This window comes from Macrotis lagotis, chromosome 4 (genome assembly GCF_037893015.1).
Source record: "Macrotis lagotis isolate mMagLag1 chromosome 4, bilby.v1.9.chrom.fasta, whole genome shotgun sequence".
NCBI classification, from domain to species: Eukaryota; Metazoa; Chordata; class Mammalia; order Peramelemorphia; family Peramelidae; genus Macrotis; species Macrotis lagotis.
This window is the reverse complement of record NC_133661.1, coordinates 21133781-21160416: the sequence shown is the minus strand read 5'-3', so window position 1 is coordinate 21160416 and position 26636 is coordinate 21133781. Positions and strand designations below refer to the sequence as shown.

The 26636-nt window shown below is 40.6% G+C and overlaps 1 protein-coding gene across 17 annotated transcripts in view; it reads left to right on the top strand.

Moving 5' to 3' along the window:
- The window catches only part of ANK3 (ankyrin 3), a 702796-nt gene that overhangs the window by 521133 nt on the left and 155027 nt on the right, over window positions 1–26636 (top strand). For 15 of the 17 annotated variants that reach the window (XM_074232298.1, XM_074232306.1, XM_074232303.1 and 12 more), the window contains 6 exons: window positions 8189–8287; window positions 9750–9848; window positions 10962–11060; window positions 15020–15217; window positions 19488–19586; window positions 19846–19944. In XM_074232298.1, the coding sequence (XP_074088399.1) occupies window positions 8189–8287; window positions 9750–9848; window positions 10962–11060; window positions 15020–15217; window positions 19488–19586; window positions 19846–19944 (693 nt within the window). The remainder of the gene's footprint in view (window positions 1–8188; window positions 8288–9749; window positions 9849–10961; window positions 11061–15019; window positions 15218–19487; window positions 19587–19845; window positions 19945–26636) is intronic. The other 2 variants (XM_074232297.1, XM_074232301.1) reach the window with 1 other exon arrangement.

Below are 26636 nucleotides of genomic sequence, written 5' to 3'. Positions count from 1 at the left end.
TGGCTCTTCCTCCTCCTCTCACAAAGTTGTTTAGGGCTCCAGCCCCCAACCCTTTCCTTGCCTTCTGCATACCCTCTAAGCCCTTCATTTATGGGATACGTGCTCGTGACTCTCCCACTTCTCTACAAGTTCCATCTTGGTCTCTTTTCTATAGTCTTAATCCACCTTCCTCCCTTAAACTCAAGTAGCCCCTAGTATTCTAGCTGCCATTTTCTTCCCCTTTTCTCATCCTATTCTGTCCCTTGACTGCCACGACTCCAATTTTTCCTCTATTCAGAAAAGGCCAAAAATTAGTCAACTCTGGCGGCAGCTGCTGGTTTTTTCTTCTCCGTGTTCTCCTTGTTGTTGTTGTTGTTGTTGCTATTGTTTTCTTCTACTTCTGCTTCTAATTCTGCTTCTGCTGCTGCTTCTACTTCTGCTGCTTTATTTCTGCTTCTTCTCGATCTGCTTCCATTTCTGCTGTTGCTTCTTCTGTCTCTGCTTCTCTTCTTGTTCTGCTGCTGCTGCTTCTACTTCTGCTGCTTTATTTCTGCTTCTTCTCGATCTGCTTCCATTTCTGCTGTTGCTTCTTCTGTCTCTGCTTCTCTTCTTGTTCTGCTGCTGCTGCTTCTACTTCTGCTGCTTTATTTCTGCTTCTTCTCGATCTGCTTCCATTTCTGCTGTTGCTTCTTCTGTCTCTGCTTCTCTTCTTGTTCTGCTGCTGCTGCTTCTACTTCTGCTGCTTTATTTCTGCTTCTTCTCGATCTGCTTCCATTTCTGCTGTTGCTTCTTCTGTCTCTGCTTCTCTTCTTGTTCTGCTGCTGCTGCTTCTTGTTGCTCTTGATCTGCTTCTCCTTCTTCTCCTTCTATTTCTGCTTCTACTTCTACTTTTGCTACTTCTGCTGCTGCTTCTATTTCTGAGGCTGCTTCTACTTCTACTTCTACTTTTGCTACTGCTGCTCCTACTTCTGGTTATTCTTTTTCACATTCTCTTTCTTTCTCTCCTTTCCCTCTTTTCTCTCACCTCTCCTCACTTTCTTTTCTCTCTTTCCTTCTCTCCTTCATTTCTCTCTCTCTCTCTCTCTCTCTCTCTCTCTCTCTCTCTCTCTCTCTCTCTCTCTCTCTCTCTCTCTCTCTCTCCCCTCTACCTCTATAACCCCCAACCATACACAGTGTTCACCTGAGCAAATCATTAAAGATATCAAAGTTGTGGGGTTCTTATCTCAACAACATTCAGAGTAAAGAAAATAGCCATGCCAATAAAAAGGGACTCAGTAGTCAGCCTGGTGCCACCACCTGCAATAATTTGCAAAAATCTTAGTGAACCAGAAAGCTTTCTTGGAAAGCAAAAAGCACTAGTCAGCAGCATGATCCCAGGACTTTTTTCAGAAGCAACAAAGGCCTCTGAATTAATGAGTAACATATTTGCTGACATCTTTTTCTCCTACCAGTTATATTCCAACACAGTCTGCTTTTTTCCTGTTCATAACAGCTCCCTTAAGTACTCTCTGGTTTTTTCATCTATAAAATGGGGATAATCATGATCTCATCACAAAGGAGTTCAGAATAAATACTGTAATTCATTATAAATAGTAGCAATGGCATTTAAGTAAAAATTTATTACCCTTATAATGACTAATCTTGGCCCCAAAGAAGAGATGAGAAAACATAGATCACTTTTTTTTTGAGGTAGAAGACTATGTGGGTGAAACTTGCCATACACTGTGAGTCTTAATTGATATATTGGTTAGTCTTGCTGAACTATTTTTAATCTTTTTTATTTTTTAATCTTTTTTTTTATTTTTTTGGACAAGGGATGACTCACTAAGAAGGAAAGGAGTGAGCATATGTAGAAAATAAAGTGACATAAAAACAAAATATAGTAATAAAAATGTAATTAAAGAAAACAAAATGGATTGTTCTGTTTCACAACCTGAGAGTCACTGACCATAGATGGAAAATTGAGTGATTTAATTATTTTTATTTATATTTACTTAATTACTTTTAAGGGTCATATTTACTAATAAGGGATGACTACTTATTACCATAAGTTTTCAAAGGAATTTGAGGGGGTTTTACTTCTTGCCAAAGATTCATACTTATGGCCCTGTGGAATCTATTGATCTTGCTGATATCATCTTTCATAAAATCCTAGATTGTTAGAGTAGTAAGAGGTCTTTGAGATCCCTCAATGTACAAAAGAGAAAATTGAGGTCCAAATTGGGGAAGTAACTTGCCCACCATCACACTTGTTAAAGAGTGACAGAGCTGAAATTTGAACTTTGATGGTCCAAATGCCTGGCTCTTCCCACAGTGCTGCCCTGCTTTACAGAAGGAGCCGGGAATTCTAAAGGTGAAGCTCTCTTCTTTCCAGTTAGAGGAAAGAAACATTTAAGCTGAATAACATTGAGAACATTGGTGGAGAAAAAGGTTGCTTTTTTTCTGTTGATGTGTGTGTGTGTGTGTGTGTGTGTGTGTGTGTGTGTGTTTTCAATGAAACTAGTCCCAAGTTCTCAAGTGATCAGATGAAAGAGAAAACTCATTGGTCACTGACTTCTAAGACAAAAGGTAGTATTTGATCTTTAAGGAAAATAAAACAACCCAGTTAGTGAATTAAACCTGCATGTTGGCAGAGAGTGGATATGAGCAAAGATGCTGCTGCAGGGTCACTGATTGGAATTCCAAAGAGATCCACAATTCAAAAAAAGTGTTTTTGTTGTTGTTATTATGCAGTCATTTTGCAGTTGTGTCAAACTCTCCATGATCCCATTTGGGGTTCTCTTGGCAAATGTCCTAGAACAGTTTGTCATTTCCTTCTCCAACTCATTTGTCAGATGATAAAACTGAGATAAAGAGGGCAAAATGACTTGCACGGGGTCACATAGCTAGTAAGTGTCTGAGGCAGGATTTGAACTCAGACCTCCTATCTCCAGATTCCTTTCCACTGGTGCCCCCCTACCAGATGCAAAAAAAAAGGGTTAAGAACCCCTCATTTTGAACTGTGATCCTGGGTAGCCAGGATCAATGGATACAAGTTTCAGAGAGATAGTTTCCCCTGTATGAACAGAATACCTTGCTAACAATTGCAGCTGCCCAGCAACAGACTACTTCAGAAGGTGGTGGTCCCATCTACTAGAGGTTTACAAGACCATAGGTCCATCTATCTATTATGTTTACTTTTATATTTGTAATTACTTTTATATCTATACATGTCTCTCCAATTAGGATGATAACTGCTTGAAAACAGGGATTGTGTCATTCTTTGTAATTGTTACCCTGGAGTCTGGGATAGAGTTGGTGCTTAATAAATGCTTGCACAGAGTTGCTTGAAGATTGATTGCTGGTACAGACGCAGTCTTTGCAGATATGGGTGTAAACAGATGACCACGTTGGTCTCTTTCAGCTGAGAGGTTCTATGATTTCAATGGAGACTTCTCCATTGCAAGAAGGAAAAGCACCCATGACAGACTGAACCTGCTTTGGAATCCCTACTCATCATCCTTCTACTTTGACCTCTCTTGGTCCTCCGGTTTCCCACCTATAAAGTGGGGGAATTGTACCAGACCATTTATCAGTTCCTTTCATCTCTAAATGTTGTAAACTTTGGGGGCTTCCTGTGCTCTGAAATTGTCTTTTCTCTTTTCTTTATTTCCTTTTGGCTCTGAAATTTTCTAAGGAAATTTTCTAAGGAATCTGGGCAAGTTGACAAGTAGTCATTAAGCTTCCCCTATGGGTCAGGCACAGGGCTAATTGCTGGGGGTACAAAGAATGACAACTCCAGTCCCTGATCTCAAGGAGGTCCCAGTTTAAACAGAAGACACAACACACAAACAATTAAGTGTAATCCAGATGTGTGCAGGGTAAATTGGAGATAATCAGAGATGGTTGCATGGAAGCCTTTTAGCAAAACTGAGCTTTTATAGAGACAAGAGATGTTGGTCTTCCCTGAATCTAAGACAGTTCTTTAAAGAGTTGGAGCACAAGGAAAAAGATAATTGCAATCATGACTCATTTTTCCACTGGAGGGAAAAACTGTCCTGCAATGGAGAGTGGAATTTTCTATCATTTTCCCCTGACCTTAGATATTTCCCAATGCAGAGAGCTTACGACTAGTCATGCTTCAGTGGTGTGTGACCAGGGAATAGCTGACGGGTTTCAAGACCCTGAGAAATACATTTGACCTCTGTTCAAATGCAGGATCCTGATACTGGAAAATCTATCTGCAGAACATGATAGAAGCAGCAAAATAGCAGTCGTGGCAAGGGCAGAGGGGACAGAAACACACTCAAGAGCTAAGGGTTCAATATTAAACTGAGTGGTCCAATAGACATTACAGTGAGCTGGACATCCTCCCAGAAAGAAATCTTGTCTCTGGGAAAGATCTTGATGCAAATGCTTCTGAGTCCCATTGTATGTCAAAGGGCCTGGAGCCCCAGGGGGTATTCTTTGAACATCCAATCAGTCAAGAAGTGTTTATGAAGTGCCTACTATGGGCTTATTACTTCATTTCATGTCATGATATCATCTCCCTGATTCTTCAGAATGAAAGACAAACAGCAATAATTATAATGATGCAAGGGTGAGAAGGAACTGCCCTCCTGGCAAGAGAAGTAGGATTTCAGATGGCTTCTGTAGGGGATTGGTATGTTTGGGATACAAGTCTGGCAATCTAGACATGGTCCAGTTTTGGCATGGCCCCTCCAAGGTGTCAGGGGGAAGAACTGAAACTTATGGTTAGGGAAGACAAGTTGGGGGCCTGCCCCCTCTTGGTCTATATATTGGGTTGAAATGTAGGCAGGGCAGTAGATTGGGAGAGCATGATCTGGAATGAAAATCATTTACCATGGTGTGCCTCTCACTGTTCATGGGCTACCAGGAAAAGGGCCAAGTTCAGTGTCCTGTTAGATGGCCCAGAAGCATTCCATTAGATGCCTTTGACTATTCTGCCTTCTTTGCCCTATTAACTCAGTTCACAAGCCTCTTTGCATTTTTGGAAATAGGCAGAGTCTCTCCTTCAGGTTTTATCCCTGAACCTGTGGTCTTCCCAGAATAAGAACACCTCTCTGTTGGTGCTTATTACAGTGATTTTAGGCATTCTTATGCTAGGAGAGCCCCTCTGTGTCTCACTAGAAAAGATGATCCCTAGGCTTGTGACCTGGCTCTGCCAGGCTAGCTATGTGCCTTAGGTCAGATTACTGTCCTCTCTGAACCTCAGCTTCCTTGCATCTGATAGCCTGTGAAATTCAGACAACTCAGAAATGTCATATTCCCCAACATCTCAGAAGCCTTCCTGTGATATTATTCCAATATTCAAGGCATTCATTCATTCATCCATCCCTCCATCCATCCATCCCATCCAACCCATGCTTCCATTCATCTACCCATCCATCCATTTAATGCTCATATGCTTGCTCCATGACTAGTCCATCTCCCTTTATAGGAATACAAAGATAGAAACAGAAAATCACAAACTACATCTTAGGTACATTGTGTAATATCCCTCATTTCATAAATAAAATGCAGCTGCAGAGAAACCAATGGATAGCCACTGCCAGTCCTGAGGTAGAATCTGAATTCAGGTCTTCCTGACTGGTTTCTTTTTAACCATATAATCCCTTAACAAAAGATTCTAAATCTCCAAGTTTGGAGGTCAGAGAGAAGGGTAGAGATCTTGGAAGAGTGGACCAGAGCTTTTTTTCTCTTTTCCCTTTCATTTTTTGAAGGGGATCCTGGCAGCTGACTATTTTGTGTTTACTTTTTTCCTTCTAACTTCAATTCTGTGATTCCAGGGATAGAGCAAGGCCATAAAATCTAAGGTTAAAATAGATGAGCAGGAATTTTACAAACAAATCATGTGGAATTTTAGGAATGCCTGGCTTGTTCTATTGAACATTGAAGACAAGGTCATTTCCCCGCCTCTGGACCAAGAGAGATTATCTGGGAGTCAGGAAGTGAAAGCCCCACAGGATTCTGCTCCGGTCAGACCATACTTGGAGTATTGTCTTCAGCCCAGGGAATATCATTGAGGAAGTTAGACGGCATAGAGGGATTAAAGGCTGGATATCAAATCAGGAAGACATGGGTTCAAAGCCTGCCTCAGAACTTACTAGCTGTGTAACCCTGGACAGTAACTTTGACATCCATCTGCCTCAGTTTCCTTGCCTGTAAAATGAAGGAGCTGACCTTGACATCCATCTGCCTCAGTTTCCTTGCCTGTAAAATGAAGGAGCTGACCTTGATGGAATACAAGATCCCCTCCAGATCTAATCTATGTACCTTGGATAAAGTGAAGATTATCCAGAGTAGTCAACCACAATGGTGAAGTGCCTCCAGAGCCTGCTAGATGAGGACACTTTGAAAGATTTGAGTATGTTCAATGGGGAAATGAGAAGTGGGGAGAAAGAAGGTGTTCCATCATCACTGATTGTAACTTTCCAATTTGAAATATTTCTAGAAGGAGACTAAGACTTTTCTATTTGCCCACAGGTGACAGAATCAAGAATAGATTTAAGAAAGAAACAAACTTAGGCTGGAATAAGGAAAAGCAAAATCTTTGTAACAAAGCTGTCCTACAGGGGAAGAGGATGACTCAGTAGAAAATGGGGTTTCCCTCACTGAAGATCTTCATACAAAGGCTGAATGGCCACTTGGGAGATGTCATGTAGGGGACAGTCTTGTTCAAATGTGGATTGATTCAAAGGCCTTGGAAATACTTTCCAACTCCAAGGGTCTGGGAAGTGGAAAAGATGCGTCAATGACTTATATTTCTTTCCTGGTTTGTGTGTTCTCCATGGGGGCCAGAAATGACCAGTGTCTCATCTAAACAGTGAATTTCTCCCAAAATCTTGGAAGTAACTGTGAAGGAATGGAAAGAAATCCCGAGTTAGAATCAATGGGTCTGCCACCTCATTGGAATGGGTCAATTAGGCCCAGTCACTTCCCCTGTATATCCCAACTATAAAATGAAGAGGTTGATTTAGTTCCCATACTTATATGCTATAAAAATTCATGAGAGAAGGACAAAATATGCATCACTTTTTCTTCATAACACCATCAATCAATCAAACAGCATTTATTAAGTCACTGTATTAAGGAAAGGAAAAAGACCCTACTCTTGAGGCATTCACAGTTAAATGAAATGGATACAATGCAAATGATTATATCCAAACAGAATCTATTGAAGAAAAATTGCAAGTAATCAATAAAAGAAAACACTAAGATTAAGGGAGATTGGAAAAGGTAAGGCTTTAGATGAGACTAAGAGGAAACGAAGAAAGCCAGGAGGTGAGAGGAGGAGGAAGAACATTTCCAGGTCTCAAAGATAATTGCATTTGGAAGATGGATAGCAAAGAATAGCAGAAAAGTCAGGGTCACATTGCTGAGATCCATAAATAGATATCAATTAGAATGCTTTTTTTGATATGCAATGTTTTCTATAACTTACAAATCACAATTGATATTCTCTCTGTGGAGAGATTAGATTAGACCAAGCTTCAGTTGCTTAGGATGGGAGAAATCAAGATTGTCTATCTGATACATAACCCTCAGAATTGTGGGGTGAAACCTGTCTGGCCCTGGAGATCCAGAGGACTGTGAGTTAGATGATGGTTGAGTCAGCTACTCTCATTTCCAAGGTCATAATTCATTGGTTCATGGGTTGTTAGCTTTAACAAGGGATCGTAGAAGCAGTTAGGTGGTACAATGGTCCTGGTTTCAGGAAGACCCGAGTTCAAATATGGTCTTAGATGCATACTAGCTGTGTGACTTTGGGCAAGTCACTTAGCCTCTGTTTGCCTCAGTTTTCTTATCTGTAAAAAGGGGATCATAATGACATCTACCTCTCCAGAATTTTATGAAGATCAAATGAGATAATAACTAAGGAACAGTAGCTATCATTTGTCATTGTTATATATTTTATGTTGAATAAATGAGGACGGAAGTGATGTGATTTACTTAAAGTCACACAGCAAGTTGGGGCAAACCCTGTACTCAAACTCATCCCAATTCTCAAGTCAATGTTCTTGCTGCTGCCCCCTACTTTAGGCTGACCCTTGTCAACAATTTTCATTGTAGCTTCCTTTTCCCAGTGTCTCCTCCTATACTAGTGTCTTTGGGCAATTTCACCCCAGAACAGGGAATCACATTTTCCATATGTTTTGATAAAATGTATGTGTGATTTGTAAAACATGTCTGTATTTTTCACCCACAGAATGGTTTTACACCCCTTCATATCGCCTGTAAGAAGAACCGAATTAAAGTTATGGAACTTCTCCTGAAACATGGTGCATCCATCCAAGCTGTAACTGAGGTGAGAAGGGTGGGCTTTTGATTTTGAAAGTGGTTAAGAGGTCAGCCTAAGGAAGCCAAGATTGGAACATTGGGCCTTCTTGGTTCTAATTGGCTTTTCCTGTGACAAATCATAGACCACAAATGCAATTTGTCATAAGAAGGACCAGATAAAAGAATGTGGATGACTCCATGTGAATGCATCAGTACCAATAGGAAACCAGATCAAAGGGTACACTCCGCCAATGGCAGATCCTCCTCCATATATCAAGGAACCAAGTTTAAATATTCACTTTATTGAATCATCACTAGTCTCTTATGAAATAAAGATCATTTCTCTTAATATAATTCAGAGCTGTTAAGTTATAATCTAAGCTAGTTTTATATACAAATATCTAGTATAGCTGTATGTATATACAAATAAAACTATGTCACCTAAATATAAAAGGAATCTGTTTATTTTCAGATCTTATGTTTATTGATATCTTTTGTTTTTGTATCATCCTCATTTCTGAATATTTTTCCTCATCTCCTTTACTCAGCCATCCCTTGTAATAAGGGATTTTTTTAAAGAAGAGGAAAGAACAAACCAAATCAATCAATATTTCCCTCGTGAAGAATTCTGCTTTATTCTAAAAAGGGTTATAAGCAAGACTCCAGTGTAGAAACTCAGCAGGGTTAAAAAGGACAATCGATGAACATTAAAGCATTAATCAATCCAAAAAATCATAAAAGAATTCACACACAAGGTTTAGTTGGAGGCACTGGAGATCCAAAGGCATCATTAAACAAAGTCTGCCTTTAGGAGCATCCATTCTATCCCAAGAGATGTTGACAAATATTTATTTTTAAAGCATAAAAAATAAATGCAGCTTTGAGAGAAAGGCACCAGAAGCTGAGGGGCTCAGGAAGGACTCAGAGGAGAAGGCACCCTGATGCTGAACTCTATAGCAAACCAAGAATTCTAAGAGCAGGAGGTGAGAAGGGAGAACATTCCAGACAGGGGACCAGCCTGGGCAAAGACTCTTTAAGCTCGGATCTTAATAACAGTCATGAGACATGGCATTGGAGTGGAACAGAAGAGTGGAAAGGGAATGGAAAGTTTCTGACATTGGTTCATAATATGAATGTGGCCTCATTAAAAAAATGAGGATGATAATGTTTGTGCTAGCATTGGATGATAGTTTCCCCTTACTATCATTTACTTGGTAAAATAAGATCTTTAGAAAAGGAACTTTTAAAAATTACTTTATTTTATTGTTCCTTATTTTGATGTTATTGCTATGAACTATCTTGTTCACAGAATCCCTGTACCACCTAAGGAATGAGAATTAGGTTTTAAGTTGGCCACATATAGCCAATCCCAGGGCATCTTCCCCCGTCGACTCTTATCATGATGACTTCACCAATTTTTTTAAACAAAAATCCCTACCTTGATAATATACAACTGGTAACCCACCATTTTCCCTATTGTTATCTCTTAGTCGGGCCTTACCCCAATCCACGTGGCTGCTTTCATGGGACACTCGAATATCGTATCTCAACTCATGCACCATGGAGCATCACCGAACACCACCAACGTGGTGAGTGGTTTTTATACCAAAGAGGGGGAAGGGAAAGAAGCAAGTTTTTATTAAATACCTACTATATATCATCAATTATGCCAGGCACTTTATAAATGTTAACCCTTTTGATCAAAAAGAAAATGAGATGCATACTTCTAATTGTGAATCATTAAGAAATCAGTCACAATTGCTTTAATCTCCTTATTTTCTAATTATGAACAAGTCACATAAGTGAGAAAGGTCATTCCTTTTTTTTTTTCCTTTTTTACTGATTGCCTAAAGAGCCCATCTCTGCACACATGTAGCTTCTTTGCCAATCTAGGCAAGGTCTGTCCTTGTCAACAAGATGGCAGCAGCTAGTCGGGATTTGAAGCATGCATTGGGTGGACTGCCCTTGTAGACAATGCCCATCAAAGCAGGGACCTGGAAAAAATAAGCATGTGACTTCATCCCTCCTGCCGCCTTTTCCATGAAAGTCTCTCATACTCATGTCATCACCCAGAGTGGTCCAGTTCTCCAAGAGGTTCCAAAATGATAACAAATTATGTAAGAAAACACTTGTGGTTGATCAATCAAGAAGAATTTACTAAGGGATTACTGGGAGGCCCTGTCTTCTTTCCATTCATAACCTACCCTACAGGCTAGGAGCCTGCCTTTGTTCCTTTTCCTATTTTACTGATAACTAGGGTGAGGCTCAAGGCTAGCCACTTGCATTCATTCTTGCCATTATTGGGCACATTCTTGATCAACTTAGCTCCTTTTTTAAACATGTCCTTGATTGCGACTAACCTTAATACATCCCTTTGCCCTTAGTAGGAAATTGATAAATGTTGGTTGAACTGAATTTCTTTGATCTACCTCCTATACACAGGTTATTGTTGGTTGTACATAGCCTACTCATACTTCCAGGCATCTCCACTACTCCATCAACTTCAACCAGAATCATGATTTTCTTTGATTTATAACCATGGAATATCATTGGAAAAATATGAAGATTTTTTTAAAAAGCTAAGATGAAAACAAATAATTCAAAAGACAATGAGCCAAATTGGGGGGGGGGGGGCAGCACTGTGTGTTTCTGATGCTCTATTTCTTCATTACTGATCATCTTCTCTTGCTCTTGCGGACTAGAGAGGAGAAACAGCTCTACACATGGCAGCCCGTGCCGGCCAATCAGAAGTTGTGCGGTATCTGGTCCAAAATGGAGCTCAGGTAGAAGCTAAAGCAAAGGTAACTATACCCAAAATGCTGTTGTGAGAAAATCCAGTCCAGGCCAACAGCATAAATTTAGTGACCCCTGGGTACAGGGGATACAAGGAGAAAATGGGAAAAAAAAACCATCCCTGCCCTCAGAAAACTTTTACTCAGGAGATACAACATATCAACAAATAAATACAAACGTGATTCTTATTTGAGGACTGAGAGAAAACTACTACTTGGGCAATCTAAGATTTCCTATAGGTACATGAAAGGGAAATGGTACATGAAAGATGGTAGCTCTATAAAATTCCTGTGGTAATAGAGAGAGAGAGAGAGAGAGAGAGAGAGAGAGAGAGAGAGAGATGAATGGATAGACAGATAAATGATAGAGATAGTAGTTTGACAGATAGATGATAGATAGAACTACATACATACACCCAGGGAACTGAAGCCATTTGCTGAAGACCATCCTGCTAGATTTCTGAGTGAGTTTACATAATCTAAGTTTATAACTCCAAATTCAAGATTCTTTCCATTATATCACTAAAAAGCCATTTGATAAGCCATATACATATAAGTGTTAAAGATGGTTGTAATATCACTCAAAGCCATGACCCAGAGCTCATCCAGGAAATAAGAAATATTACTTAAAAAGTCAAGAGCCCAGGGAAGGATAATTCTGAAGCAATGATGAGATTTGTAATTAATTATAGAAGTCAAATGCTCAAAGGACTCAGAGATTAGAACTGAACTCTGGATGAGCCTTTGCCTCAGGTGATCTTAAGTGACTGGCAATAGATTTAAGAAGTCAAGATAAAAAAAGCATTTATTAAGCACCTACTGTGTCCCAGCCACTGTGCTAAGTATAGGATTATGTTAACTCAATTCTTATTCCCTAGGAAAATTCTTATGTCCTCCAAGGTTTCTGTACCTTGCAGAGAGAGGTTCCATATTTCAAATAACAACTACTTCTGCCTTTGGTATAGGTCGTGACAGATTAGGAGAGGAAGTGGAAGGCAAGGAAAAAATATGGTAGCATCAACAATCCTTACTGGTTACTAAGAGAGCACACTGGCTGTCTATTAGAATAGTCTGCTTCCAGGGACGACAAAGTCTGGGAATATTGTGGAGGAGAGAGGAATCCAAGTCATAACTTTGAAGAAGAATTTTAAAGGACAGAAAGAAAGGGCAATGGCCATGAAAAATGTGAGACTGACAATATTCTCAGAGACCAAAGGAGAAAACTGTTGAAACACCTAATGTTGAGACTTTGCTAAGTGATGGACAGAGATGGAAGGAAACTTAGAGTATAGATTTAGAGCAATAGCCTTCTGTTCCAACCCAAAACTGAAGGAACTTTCCTTTTGTAACCTCCAACCCTTATTTCAAGACTCCAGGAAGAATCTGTTCCACTTTTTTTTTTTGCAAGGCAATTAGGGTTAAGTGACTTAGCTGGAGAGTCACACGGCAAGTAAGTGTCAAGAACCTGAGGCTGGATTTGAACTTTGGTCTTCCTGACTCCAGGGTCCTTTCAGCAACTTACCTAGGACACCTACTTCTGTTCTCTGGGACCAGCTCACAAGTCCACCATCATGCCTTCCCGAGACTTCCCTCCTCTAGGCTAAATATCCCTGGTTCTTTAAAGGGGATGGACTTTAAGCCTTTCTCTATTCTGAAAACCCTACTTCTGAGAAGGATCCAGAATTGAACAAAAGTATTATAGATGTGGTCTGGCTAGGGACAAAATACAATTTCCTAAAACCTCTACCCCAATTCATGTGACCCATAATGCATTCAAATCCCACCTCAGACATTTCCTAGCTGTGTGATCTTGAGAAAGTCACAACTTCTCTCAACTATATTTCCTCGTCTGTAAAATGAGGATAATAATAACCCTTACTTCAGTTTGTTGTGAGGGCCCTGTGGATGGCACATGGAAAGAGCTTCACAAGACTCAAAACCCTATGTAAGGGCTAGCTTTCACCCTCACCGTTGTTATCCTCTCCATTTTGGGAAAGACACTTCCAAAAGCCATACTTCAGTCACGAATCACATCATGCCAGGTTTCCATGACACCTATGAGGTCAAATCATCTTCTTTACCTTAGGATGAACAGAGAGGTCAGAGTCCTAACAAGGATTGAGTTTGTATTTCCAAGGCCTTCAGAGGCAACTTCAGCTACCTTTAGATTTGCACTGAAATTCTGCCCCACCACCCTAAGTGTACTGTCATAATGGGCAATTCCACTGATAGAGGTGGCAAGTTCCCAAATATGGGGTTATAAGTAATTCAAAGTGAATCTTGGTCATTTTTGTGTTAACTTCATTTGAAACAGGATACAGTCATCATCAAACTCAGACTGCAATGAAGGGAAGCTCATTGGCAACTCATATCCATGAATTTGGTCAATTAAGAGTTATCTGAGGCTAGAAACAGTACTGATAGAGCTTTTCTAGAAGGACCCAAATGAATAGTTTGACCCCCACTTACCAAGTCATTCTATGTCTGATATTTTGAAGGTGTCCAGATAATCATGGACTTCCAATACCTGTTTTTAGGGTGATGGATCATAGACTCATTTGTTGTTATTAATGTCCTTTTTCAGTCATGTCTGATTCTTCATGATCCTATTTGGGTTTTTTTGGCAAAGATACTGGAAGGGACTATAATTTCCTTCTCTAGCTCATTTTGCAAATAAGGAAACTGAAACATGGTTGGATTCTGTTTCAATGGAAAATTTCTACAAATAGGTATAAGTGAGCAAATATATCCAATCTATGACATAATCCAGTCAATGCATGTAAACAGATCTACTAATAATGGAAATGGGATTCATTTTGCAAAGAAATTGAACTCTGGAGATAAGAGTTAAGCCATATTTGAAAGGGGAAAAGAATGAAATTTTACTGAAGAGAAAGACTGCATAAAAACAGAGTCTGAGGGTAGAAGAGTGGAAAGGACTGACTATTTGAACAACTTGGTCAAATTTTTGTAGTTCTAGGTCATTAGTTGGTATTGGGGAATCAAAGAATGCCATAAAAATGGCATGAGATTACAGGGCACACATTGTATTCCTGATGTGAATGATAAGATGTTTAGAGAAATTGAAGATTGCCCTCCAAACTGCTGAACCTTCCTACTGTACTTTCGGGAATGTTTGAAATGGTCCTTCGGGCCCTTGTAAAATGATAGAAATGTAGCTCTCTAGCACTGTTTGTGAATGCAAAGAATTGGAAATAAATAGGCGACTGGCTTAAAGAAAGGAAACTGAAACAAATAGGATTAAGTGACTTGCCCAGGGTCACACAGATTTGAATTCAATTCTACCTCTCTCCAAGACCTCTATCTTCTGCACCACCTGGTTATCCTCATAGCATCAGAATACAGGTCATATCAGAAATTCACTCCAAATTGTCTCTGAAAGACAGCTCATCACAGATTCAGCCCTTACCAGTATATTGATCCTTTCTTTGGGCATAGAACCAAGAGATGCAACAAGAAACCAGGCACCTTTAGTTGGAACACTCCTGCTCTCCCTAGGTTGATTAACTGTGGGTTAACTCCTCATGAAGGAGACAATAGAAAATATAGACAATGCTTCTATTCCCAAAGGCTCATCTGGGTCTCAGTCTGTCTCTGTAATTATATCTGCCTATCACACAGCACAAAGATGAGTATATTGAATCTGCCCGTACAGTTAACAGTTCTCCATTTTCCCTAAATATCCTATCACATAGACCTTTGATGGTGATAAGATGCAAGCAACGGGGATGATATGCAGCGCTAATATACTCTTTAAACTATTGGACCATCTCCAATGTTTCTAATAATTCCATTGTCATCTTGTCCACCATTTCTGAACCCTTCCGTGGGATTCTTCCTATAACCATACCATAGGAGAGGATCAGACTTTAAGATGGCAATCCCCCAAACTTTTCAAAATGGTGCCTTGGCCTTGACTAACTCATCATTTTTGCTTTTCTGCTTAGGATGACCAGACACCGCTCCACATTTCAGCTCGACTGGGAAAGGCTGACATCGTCCAGCAGCTTTTGCAACAAGGAGCCTCTCCAAATGCAGCCACTACTTCTGGATACACTCCTTTACACCTTTCAGCCCGAGAGGGACATGAGGACGTTGCCTCAGTTCTTTTAGACAATGGTGCATCATTAGCTATAACGACAAAGGTATGGGAGTATTAGAAAAGTGGTTTTCCCCTGAGATCTCCATCTCTACTGCACTGAGGGCCTTGAAAACAGAAACTGTATGACATGAGAAGTCACCTTACCCCATAAGTGTAGTGAGCAGAGACCTGTTTATTTTCATCTCATATATCTCTCTATGTTATCTTGCGATTAAAACTTATTCAATCTCTCTTTACAAAGTCACAGCTCAGTTGCACTGATGATTATCTATCAGTTGTTTTGATTGACTGAGACAGTTCTCAAAAGATTCAGTCAGCAGATTTCTCTGGCAGAGTCTAAATGGATGAACAGATTGGCTGACGTGGCTAGAATGCAGAAGGCTGAGGTTGTTGCTAACTGGCTAACCTCTTGCTGCTTGCCCAATGCAATGTCAGCTCAGGAATGGAACACCCTCCCATGCCCCCCAAGGTTAAGAATAAAACATATGGCCAACCAAATGGCTTTGAGACTTCAACACATACTTTCTCCATGGCCATGACTGGTGCTCATCCCTTCCATACTTAGCAAAACTCCCAGATGCAACCTAAGATGAGTTGGTCAGAGATGTGCTTAACATATAAAAGAACTCATTGCTATTTTGTACTTGATTTAGTATGTCATTTTTATGGTAAAAGTAGTAAGAACCCAATCAAGGAAATAGATGGTTGTGGGATAATAGGTTAAATGCAACTAGAGATACTTCCTTTTACTTTAGTACTTTTTTAAAATTTTTATTTAAGTCATTGAAGTTAAGTGACTTGCCCAAAGTCACACAGCTAGGCAATTATTAAGTGTCTGAGGTCACATTTGAACTCAAGTCCTCCTGACTCCAGGGTCAGTGTTCTATCCACCTAGCTGCCACTACTCTAGTTCTTTAGGGAATGGGGATCAGATGTCAGCTGCCCTTCTGGATTCTCATTTACCTGAGATTCCAATATGAGAGAGAAGACAGTGAGGTGTTCGGTACACAGCCCAGTTTTGGCCTTGCCTCAAGAATATGGCTCCAGGGACTTGCGTGAGTTTGCTATGAGTCCATAATATGACAAGGAGTATGAGGCCTCTCAAGGCTTGTCCAGATCAGCTTTTGGCTCCATTCTTAATCCTTTGGGACACATAGAATCATTTAGGAATGAGATGGTTCTGATACCTATAGAAGGTGTCAGAAACAAGGGAGAGTCTTCACTTACTTGGATCATCTGATCCCACCATATTGAATCCTAAATAGCCCAAGGTCATTCTCTATCCTTCAGGAAATGGGATGGCTCTGGATGCCCAAGCAGTCATATATGGGATCTTCTGATATATAAGTCCTTGCTTTTGAGTCACTTCTAGAACTGATATAAGAAAACAGTAAAGCAGCTATGTTTCTGAAGAAAAGAGAAGAGTTGTATCAGTTGGTAAGGAAAAGATCTAATAGTCTACACCAAGCCAAGACCTTAGTAGAAATTTGACCTCAGATTCTTACAAGCTATGTGACCCTGGATAAGTCTCTTAACCTCTATCTGCCTCAGAATCCTCAGTTATACTACGGAGCTAATGATAGCATCTGCTTCCCACAGTGGCCATAAAGATACGATGGGAAATCTCTAAAGCATTTTGCAGCCTCATAGCACTATATGTAGACTAGCTAGTTTTCTGTAGAGCCATCCATTTGGTCTGTGGGACCACAGAAACCCTGAATTCTCAGAGTCAATCCAAAATTCAGTTCCACAAACAGTGATTAGAAAGTTGAGGCATAGTTTGTACCTTCATGGAGCTTAAATGTCCTACAGGTTAAAGAGCATAAAAGCAAAGATTTAGGGGTGGAAGGAACCTTAGGGGTCAAATAGTCCATCCCCCTCATTTTACAGATGAGTAAACTGAGACCCAAAGCAGTATGATGTATACCACAAAAAGCTGCAACATAGAATATTATATAAATGAGCACATGGGATCAGAATTGCCATTTCATTGACAGAATGTCTGGAGACCCAGCATGATATAATGAATAAAGAACTGGTCTCAGCATCAAGAAGACCTGAATTCAAATCTCTTTGACTTGTACTGGTTGTGTGACCTTGGGCAAGTCACTAAAAATTAAATTGCTAATAAGAAGAATGGTGATCTGAACTGGTAGAGGGATTTTCTATGGGAAACCTAGCTAGAATTTATATATAATACATGCGTGTGAGAGTGAAGTCTGAGCTTTCTCTGAATTGATCCTAATACAAAGATAGCTATAGACTTATCTATCCATACTCAGGGATGGGGACTAGACTATGATTTTGTTAGCTTAGGAATTCCTAAGCAGGAAACTCCATGCCCCAAGTTGATTGGTGCCTGCTCTGAGGTTAGCAGTCTTAGAATTTGTTAAGAGATTTGCCCAGGGTCCCACAGCCGGTGGGTCAGTCCTTCCCAGCTCTCCGTCCACTACAACACCATGTTGCTGATATGTGGGTGTGTTGTGGGAGATTAGAGAAAGTCACCTGGAGGTCTGAGAATGGCGGTCACTGAGGACCAAGGGGGAATCAGAGAGGGGCTCCCTGAGGGAGATGTCATCTGGACAGCGCATTCACGAGTGAGAAGAGGGAGCCATTCAGGACAGAGGACAAATGAAGGAGAGTTCAGAGAAAGCAGGCAGAGATGGAGAGAACATGGACCACTTGGAAGTGAGCAATAAGATACTGGAAAGAAAAACCAGCCTTGAATGCCGGGAAAAGGGGTTGCAACTTAACTAAGAAAGCAATGGGAAGCCAATGAAGAATGTTTATTGGAGGACTGAGATAAGAATGATGAGTTTGGTAGACATGTCATGGAGATAATGAGAGTGGAGAGTGGAGTAGAAAGGCAGATCTATAAGGAGGTTTAGACAGGTTGGATTTGAGACACTGGCAGGATATTCAGGTGAAAAAGTCACATAGATCTTTGGAGATGAAGGTCTGGACCTTCGGGAAAGAGGTCAAGGCTAGAGATAAAGACTGAGCCAACACACACAGAGGAGCCACTAAATGCAGTCTGAAAAGTTTGCTTTTTCTTTGCCAAAGGCCAAAGAGAGCTTGATCAGTGGAATGGTGTGATGGTCTGTGGTTGTTGTTGACTATCAGTGATATCTGGTCACCTATTTGGGATTTTCTTGGCAGAGATACTGGAGTAATTTGTCTTTTCCTCCTCTATCTCATCTTACAGATGAGGAAATTGAGACAAAAAAAGGTGAAGTGACTTTCCCAGAGTCAGTTAGGAAGTATCTGAGGTCAGATTTGAACTCAGATCTTCCTGACACCAGACTTGGTGCTCTGTCTATGGTCAGTCTTGCTATTAAGTAGATTATTTGGTTAGTTTTGAAGAATGATTCTGAATGAAGAGAGACTAGGAAGCCAGAAGACTAGTTAGAAGACCATCACAATAGTCCAGGGAAGAAGTGATCTCTATATAATCCATCAATCAATCCATCAACAGTCATTTATTAAGAGCCAGGCACAACTGGGTGCTAGAGAAACAAAACCAACCAAGAAGCAGTCCCTGTTGCATCCAAGAAGCTGACAGTCAAGCATAAGGTCAAATGGAAAAGACTATTGGTGGGGGGGAGGACCCACTGGTCATCTTTGAGAGAGCCCTGTCCCTTGAGTGATGGACATACAGGCCCAAGTGCAAGCCTACTGAGGAAGGGGTGGCATCAGGGCATGAAGTTTGATGGTGAAAGGGAAAGAAGAGAAACAAGAATAGCTTCAGAATGGGTTGGAAGGATCCAAGAAAGATTTGGGAAAGTGAGGAAAATCAGGTAATCTGAGCATATTTACAATTAAGTAGAAAGAAGTTGACTGAGAAGGAGAAATGGATGATTATAAAAGGGATTGACAATGGGAGGAATTGCAGAAGGAGGTAATAGCAGATCATGCTGCTCCCTGGCTCAAAACATAACTGGCTCCCTATTGCCTCTAATATAAATTTATTTAAAAGCATTTGCAATCTCTCTTTTCTTTCCCAGTCTGTCTACTCTTGTAAAAAGTCTAGACCCCCATCACCAAAGATCTATGAGAATTTGTTTTAGTTTTCTGACTCCCTCAAACCTCCTTAACAGGTGCTCCAAACTGGATGATTCAGAGGTCCTGCCATCCGACCTCATCCAGGCCACCCAATTTTAACTGCGAAGCCAGAGAAGGACCAAGCTTTGTTTGGCCACTAACCCCAGGCCTCTATGCAGACCTCATCCTTAAGACCAGTCTTGACTATTGCAATGGCTCATGAGCATCCAGGCAGGTTCAATGATCTTCATTCTCACATTTTCTTTTTACAGAAAGGGTTCACTCCCCTTCATGTGGCTGCAAAATACGGGAAGCTGGAAGTGGCCAACCTCTTGCTTCAGAAAAATGCATCTCCAGATGCTGCAGGAAAGGTAGGAGAGGCTTGTCCTGCCACTGGCCCCTGATACTAATAAAAAAAGCAAATAAGCATGCACTAATAGTCACACCTGCCATTTAGGATCAAGAGTTCCCCAGGACAGAAGCCGAGTTTGTAATTGCTCAACTCTTGTGGGAACTCATCGTCTTAAATTCATAATTCACCTATTTACCCTCAATGCCTGAAGCCAGGACTGGGATACTCTGAGACACATCTCTAACCTGGGTCATTGTTGTTTCTGCACATGTTTTCAGAGTGGTTTAACCCCACTGCATGTAGCTGCCCACTATGATAACCAGAAAGTGGCCCTGCTTCTCTTGGACCAAGGAGCCTCGCCTCACGCCGCCGCAAAGGTACACCCTCAACCCAGGGGATGGGAGAATGACTCAGCCTCTCTGTCTCTAACTGGCTTTCAACTCCCACTCTATTTTTTCTCTTGCCTGATGAGCAGGGATGGTTTAGTCCCAAAAGAAATGCAAAGTCTTCAAAATCTGGGCCATCCTGGCTGTTGATGCAGATTCTTAGAAAAAATAATAGGTACTTACAAACCAGACATGGTGTAGTCCATAAAGAAACATGCCTCTAACTCTGGATGGTCAAGTTCAAATCCTGCTTCTGACATATAAGCTGTATGACCCAGAACAAGAGTCCTCAGGTAATTCTCTGGGAGTCTGCATTGTGCCAGTTTCCATTGGAAAAGTTCATTAAGCACCTGCCAAGTGCTAGCAGCCATAGAGAGTTGGCTTCTGAATCAGCTAGACCTGGGACACATGTCAGCCCTGGGGCCCTGGAGAACTCCTTCAGGCTCCCAGTGCCCCCCAGGCTAATATCTGGAAGTCTCCATGGCAGGACAGGTGCCATTTTTCTTTGGAAGGAGTTTCCTAAGTCAATGAAATTATAAGACTGATCAAAAAGCTAAGCATTCATTGACTTTTCCTTCATATGTGAGGATATAGGAACATAAGTTTTAGAGCTTGAGAAAGCATAGTTAGAAGTCCTTCAGTCTAGACCTCTCATGTTGAAGATGAAGAAATTGAGGTCCAGCAGGCCATATTTTAAGGACAAAGACTGCATTTGATCCTAGATCCCAGTCACAAATCCCACATCCTTTCCACCAAGTGAGAAAAGTAGGTTGTTGGGAAATAGAGAATGAGGCAAGACATTTCTGGTTAGACTAAATTACATCAAATTGTTCAAAGATTCTTCAAGACAAAAGGAGATTTAAGACCACACTTTAATAAGCCAAAATTTGAACTCATATCTAATGACTTTCCATTGTACCATTGCTACCTCTTGTTTTTGTTAAGGAACCTTAACCTTGACTGCTTTTTCTAGCATTGCTTCTCAGATGGCTAGGAAAGGAAATCCTTCCCCAGGTTCCCCAGCACTACTGACATCATGGACAGCTAATGAATTAGCACAGACCATTTAAAATGAGTCTAATTTAATACCACATTACATTTAATGAGGTTGTTGCTGATGAATCTGGAATCATTGAGCCATCATCAGCTGCATCCAGAGTGGCCAAATATAATGGGAGCTCTTGGATCCCGCTGAGGGAGCCCAGCCTCATTGGAGCACCATCTTAACTCTTACCAGGGATGAATTTGGGTCCAATTCTAAGACTGAGAAGGAAGTGAATAACTCATATCTTTGGTGCTTTTAAAGGCATAGTTCACTTTCCTCACCAAAGACTTGGAGAGTAAGTAGTGACGATAAAATAGAATAACTAATTTGTGTATTACCGTCCCCCCGTTGGAGTGTAAACTCTTGGAGGGCTCGGCCAGGCGAGCAATAAATATTTGTTAAGTAGCTACACTTTGGGTCAGGCACTCTCCTAGATTCTGTGCACCCTCTTTGGATCTGATTGGTTGCCTGCAAGTTTTGCCAACTGAGATAGATAGATAGATAGATAGATAGATAGACAGACAGACAGACAGATAGATAGATAGAGAGAGGTAGATAGATAGATAGAGAGAGAGAGAGATAGAGAGATAGAGAAATAGAGAAAGAGGAAAAAGAGTGATGTATATATAGAAAAAGAGATAGAAATGTGTATCTATAGAAAGGGAAAAAGAGAAAGACGTATACAGTGAGAGCAAGCAAGAGAGATAAAGAGAACATATATATATATATGAGAGAAAGATAGAGATGTGTATATTGAAAGAGATAGAGGGGCAGCTGGCTAGGTGTTGCAGTGGATAAAGCACCGGCCCTGGAGTCAGGAGTACCTGGGTTCAAATCCAGTCTCAGACACTTAATAATGACCTAGCTGTGTGGCCTTGGGCAAGCCACTTAACCCTATTGCCTAGCAAAAACCTAAAAAAAGAGATAGAGAGAAAGAAAAAGAGAGGTGTATATATATAAAGAGAGATATATAGAAAGACAGAGATAGAAAGAGAAGTTGAAATGAGAGAGATAATATAGAAAGTTAGATAGAATATGTCTATTATATATATTATATATATATATATATAGAGAGAGAGAGAGAGAGAAATAGAATGTATATAGAGAAGGAAAGAGAAAGAGATAGGTATGTATATAAAGAGAGATATGTAGATAGACAGATAGAGAAGTCTAAATGAGAGAGATATATAGAAAGTTAGAATATGTATATATATAGAGAGAGAAAGAGAGAGATAGAATAGATATAGAGAGATGTGTATATAGAGAAGGAAATAGATATGTATATAAAGAGAGATGTGTAGATAGACAGAGAGAAGTCTAAATGAGAGAGATATTATATAGAAAGCTAGATAGAATGTATAGAGAGAGATATATATATGGAGAGAGAAAGAGATAGAATGGATATAGAGAGATATGTTTATAGAGAAGGAAAGAGAAGGAGATGTATAGAAAGAGAGAAAGTATAGATAAGTAGATAGAATGTATATATAGCAAGGAGGAAAGAGAAAGAGATATGTATAAACAGATATATATATGTATGTATGTATGTATGTATGAAAGAGAGAATGATAAATGGATGGATGGATAGAGATGAAAACTCATTTGAACCTCAAAACAACTATTTAAGTAAGGTGTTCTTATTATGCCCATTTAGAGGAAACTGAGTTAGATTGAGGTTAAGTGACTTGCAGAGGTCACACAGCTAAACAGAATTTGAACTCAGGGTCTTTTTGCTCCAAGACCAACCCTCTAACCCCTGTGCCAAGCCAACTGCATTGAGATTCGGTTTACTAACTGCTAACATTTCTATAGCACTTTAAGACTATAAAAGTTTTTATTTTACACATGAAAAAACAGGTAAAAAGAGATGAAGAATCTTTTCTAGTTAGGCTCACAGCTGAGAGGTCCCCGGGTTGGAATTAAAATAGAAAACAGAGTGGTCTAGCCATCCATGTCTGCCCTGCCTCCTGAGTGACCTTGGATAAATCACTTCCCAGTCAGTCAGAGAATCAATTAGTATTTATTGAGCACCTACTGTTTATTAGATACCATGCTATGCTTTGGAGATACAAAAACTTTTTAAAAAAGCAAGGCTCAGGGGCAGCTAGGTGGCACGGTGGATAAAGCACCTGCCTTGGAGTCAGGAGTACCTGGGTTCAAATCCGACCTCAGACACTTAATAATTACCTAGCTGTGTGGCCTTGGGCAAACCACTTAACCACATTTGCCTTGCAAAAAAAAAAAAAAAAAGCAAGGCTCCCTGCCTGCCAGGAGCTCACAGTCTAATGGGAGGCACCGTGTTCAAACATCTATTTTCTACCAAGATATAGATGAGGTCAGTTGAAAGCAGTCTCAGGGAAGGCAGTAAGATTAAGGGGGGTTGGGAGAGGTTTCTTGCAGAAGCAAGGACTTGAAACTGGGGAAGCAGGAAGCAGAGATGAGGAGGGAGGGTGTTCCAGGTAGGGAGTCAGCCAGAGAAGATGCCTGCAGTCAGGAGATGGAGTGCATCCTTCAGGGAAGTGCAAGGAGGCCAGTGTCACTGGAGCATAAAAGTATCTGGAGAGGAGGAAGGCAAAGTAAGCCTGGAAAGGTTGGAAGGGGCTGTGTTAAAGAGGGTTTAAAAGTCAGAGCTTTTCTATTTCATTCTATAAAGAACAGCAAACCATCACAATGTACTGACTAGTGGAGTGGTACAGTCCAACCTACATCTTGGGGAGATCAGTTCGACATCTGAGTGGAGGATAGACCAGAGAGACTTGAGACAGGGACATCAATAAGTAAGTGATTGCATTAGTCCTGGTGTAGGGTAATAAGGCCCTATACCGGGGTATTGATCTCAGAGGAGAAAAGGGGGCAGATATAGATGTTTGTTGCTGTTTGGTAGTTTCAGTCATATTCAACTCTGTGCCCCCATTTGAGGTTTTTCTTGGCAAAGACACTGGAGTGCTTCAGCATTTTTTTCTCCATCTCATTTTTACAGATAAGGAAACTGAGGTAAAGAGTGCTAAGTGACTTACCTAGGGTCACACACCAGTGTTGAATTCATGAAGATGAGTCTTACTGATTTCAAGTCCAATGCTAACTGCTAATTAGAGATGTTACAAAGATAGAAATTATAGGAGTGACAGTTGATCAGATATGGAGTGATGAGAAGTCAGGAATCGAGGATGATGCCTAATTTGTATACCGGGCACCTGGGAGGATGGTAGTCCCCCTGACAGTCAGAATCAGGAAGAGAGGAGGACTGGGGAGAAAGATAATGATTTCAGTTTTGGAAATGTTGAGTTTAATTAAGAAGTCTTTGGGATGAGCAGTTGGAGGTCAGAGAATACAAATCGGAGAGAAGCTAGAGCTAAGGTGAGTAGTTCTTAGCATCACTGGAGAGAGATCGTTGATAGGGTGGCAGTTGTTGAGATCCCTAAGTGGAACAGTCTAGAAAGAGAAGGAGAGAAAGCAGAGGTCCTACAACTTTGGGACCCACTCACAGTTAGAAGGCAAGATGGATATGAAGATTCAATCAAGGAAACAGGGAAGGAATGGTCAGGTGGGCCAGAGAAGAACCAAAGATTAGACCAGGGAAGGTCCAAGGTCATTGAGAGCTTAAAATCTCTAATCCTAAAATCTGAGTCAAGCCCTTGTTCTTTCCCTTGCTTGCCTTGGTCATGAGATCTTTAGCCACATCACTGTAATGAGTATTATTACAGCCCTCCCCCAACCCAGGTTAGGGGAGACAGAATTCTTAGCCTCAGAATCCAGAAAATCAAGGTTCAAGTTCCACCTCTGACCATATTAACTCTGTACCCTTAGGCAAGTCCTCACCCGGGCAGCTCTCTGACACTAAAAACTGTTCAACAGTTGGTGGTCTATATCAGATAAGGGAGGTTTTCCTCATTGGGAGGTCCTTATGCCAAGGAAATCACCCATGTGAATTCCTCAGATAGTATCAGGTCCAGGGTTCCTTAACTAGGAGATAGTCAAGCTTTGGCAATGATGTGGGTCCCCTGACTCTAAGCATAGGACTCATTGGTCCGCATCCTGCTTCCTGTCTTGCTCTGACTGTTCTGCCTTTGGAGAAGTCAAAGCTTAGGACTCAGGCCAACTTGGCTGCTCAGTCAAGTCCAAACTTCTTCTACAATTTGCTACAAATGATACAAAAGCCCGAGTTCAGAAGAACAAAGTGCCCATTGTCCAAGTTCACAGGCTCTCTGTGGCCACTTAAAATAACTTCATTTCTTTAAATTATATACAAAATTTTGCCAAAGTTGGGCTTTTCCATAATTTGTAGCCGTAAGATAAAATGGATACTTTTGCAACGTAGAAGAAAAATGTTATCATGTAAGTCATCTGTCCTTTTTATTTCCATGGATTCTAATGTTCCACTGAGTTTCCAATAACATGGCACCCATTATACATCAGTCATTCCTTTTTCTACTGAGAGTGATATTCTTGGAGCCCATAATGCCAGGAAGGTTTGGAAGAGAAAAATAGCAAGGAGGCAATTGTCATAATAAAAATAAAAGACCAATCCACCTCCTCCACCCATCAATTAAGCACCTTCATGGCTGTCTTCCTTCCTGAAACTTCTTCAAATGTGACTCAGTTAAAGTACTTTCATAAGAGCACAGCCAAAGAAACAACCTTGCAAATTTACCCCAACTGCAAATTCTGGTGAAGTCATTCTCATTTTAAGTGCATTCAATAAACTCCATGGAATCCGAGTTTTTATTGCGGCAAAGGAATGCACCTTCCCATCCTTGGTTCCTCCTCATAAAAACATCTCCAGTGCCCCACCCATTGTTTGAAGAAATTTGGTGGCTTCTGTAACCATGAATGGCCAGCCTTTCTCTTTCTGTCCTTCGACCCTCTAAAGAGTTAAAGTCAAGTAACAATGAAAGAAAAGTAATGATGGCCTAGTCTTGGGTCCCTCTCTTGTTTCCAAAGGAATAATGACATTGATTCTGTCTCCCTTCCTTGGAGTTATAGAATTCAGAATGCTACATTATTCTTTTTACTTCATTTAATAATTCTTAGCTCCTACTTATTGGTTAGAAGGGTCAGCTTCTTTCTTCCTCACACTTATTTTACCAGAAGCATGATGTCATGCAGTAAGAAAAGGAAAAAAATGATCATTTCTTATTTTCTTTTTTAGATTTTTCAAGGCAATGGGGTTAAGTGGCTTGCCCAAGGCCACACAGCTAGGTAATTATTAAGTGTCTGAGGTTGGATTTGAACCCAGGTACTCCTGACTCCAAGGCTGGTGCTCTATTCACTGCACCACAAGCCACCCCAGATCATTTGTTATTTTGCCCAAATCATCATTTGGGTTACTTGGTAGAAAAGAAATAGCTTAGGAATAATGTTTAGCTTTGTGACCTTGGATAAGTTCCTTGATGTACCTGGACCCTCAATCTTTTCATATGTCAAAATTTTTGTTGGACTTTTTTTTTTGGTCAAACTTTTTTTTTGTTTTTTGCAAGGCAATGGGGTTAAGTGGCTTGCCCAAGGCCATACAGCTAGGTAATTACTAAGTGTCTGAGGCCAGATTTGAACTCAGGTCCTCCTGACTCTAGGGCCCGTTCTTTATCCACTGTGCTACCTAGCCTCCCATTGGTCAAACATTTTTGATGATATCCTTCCC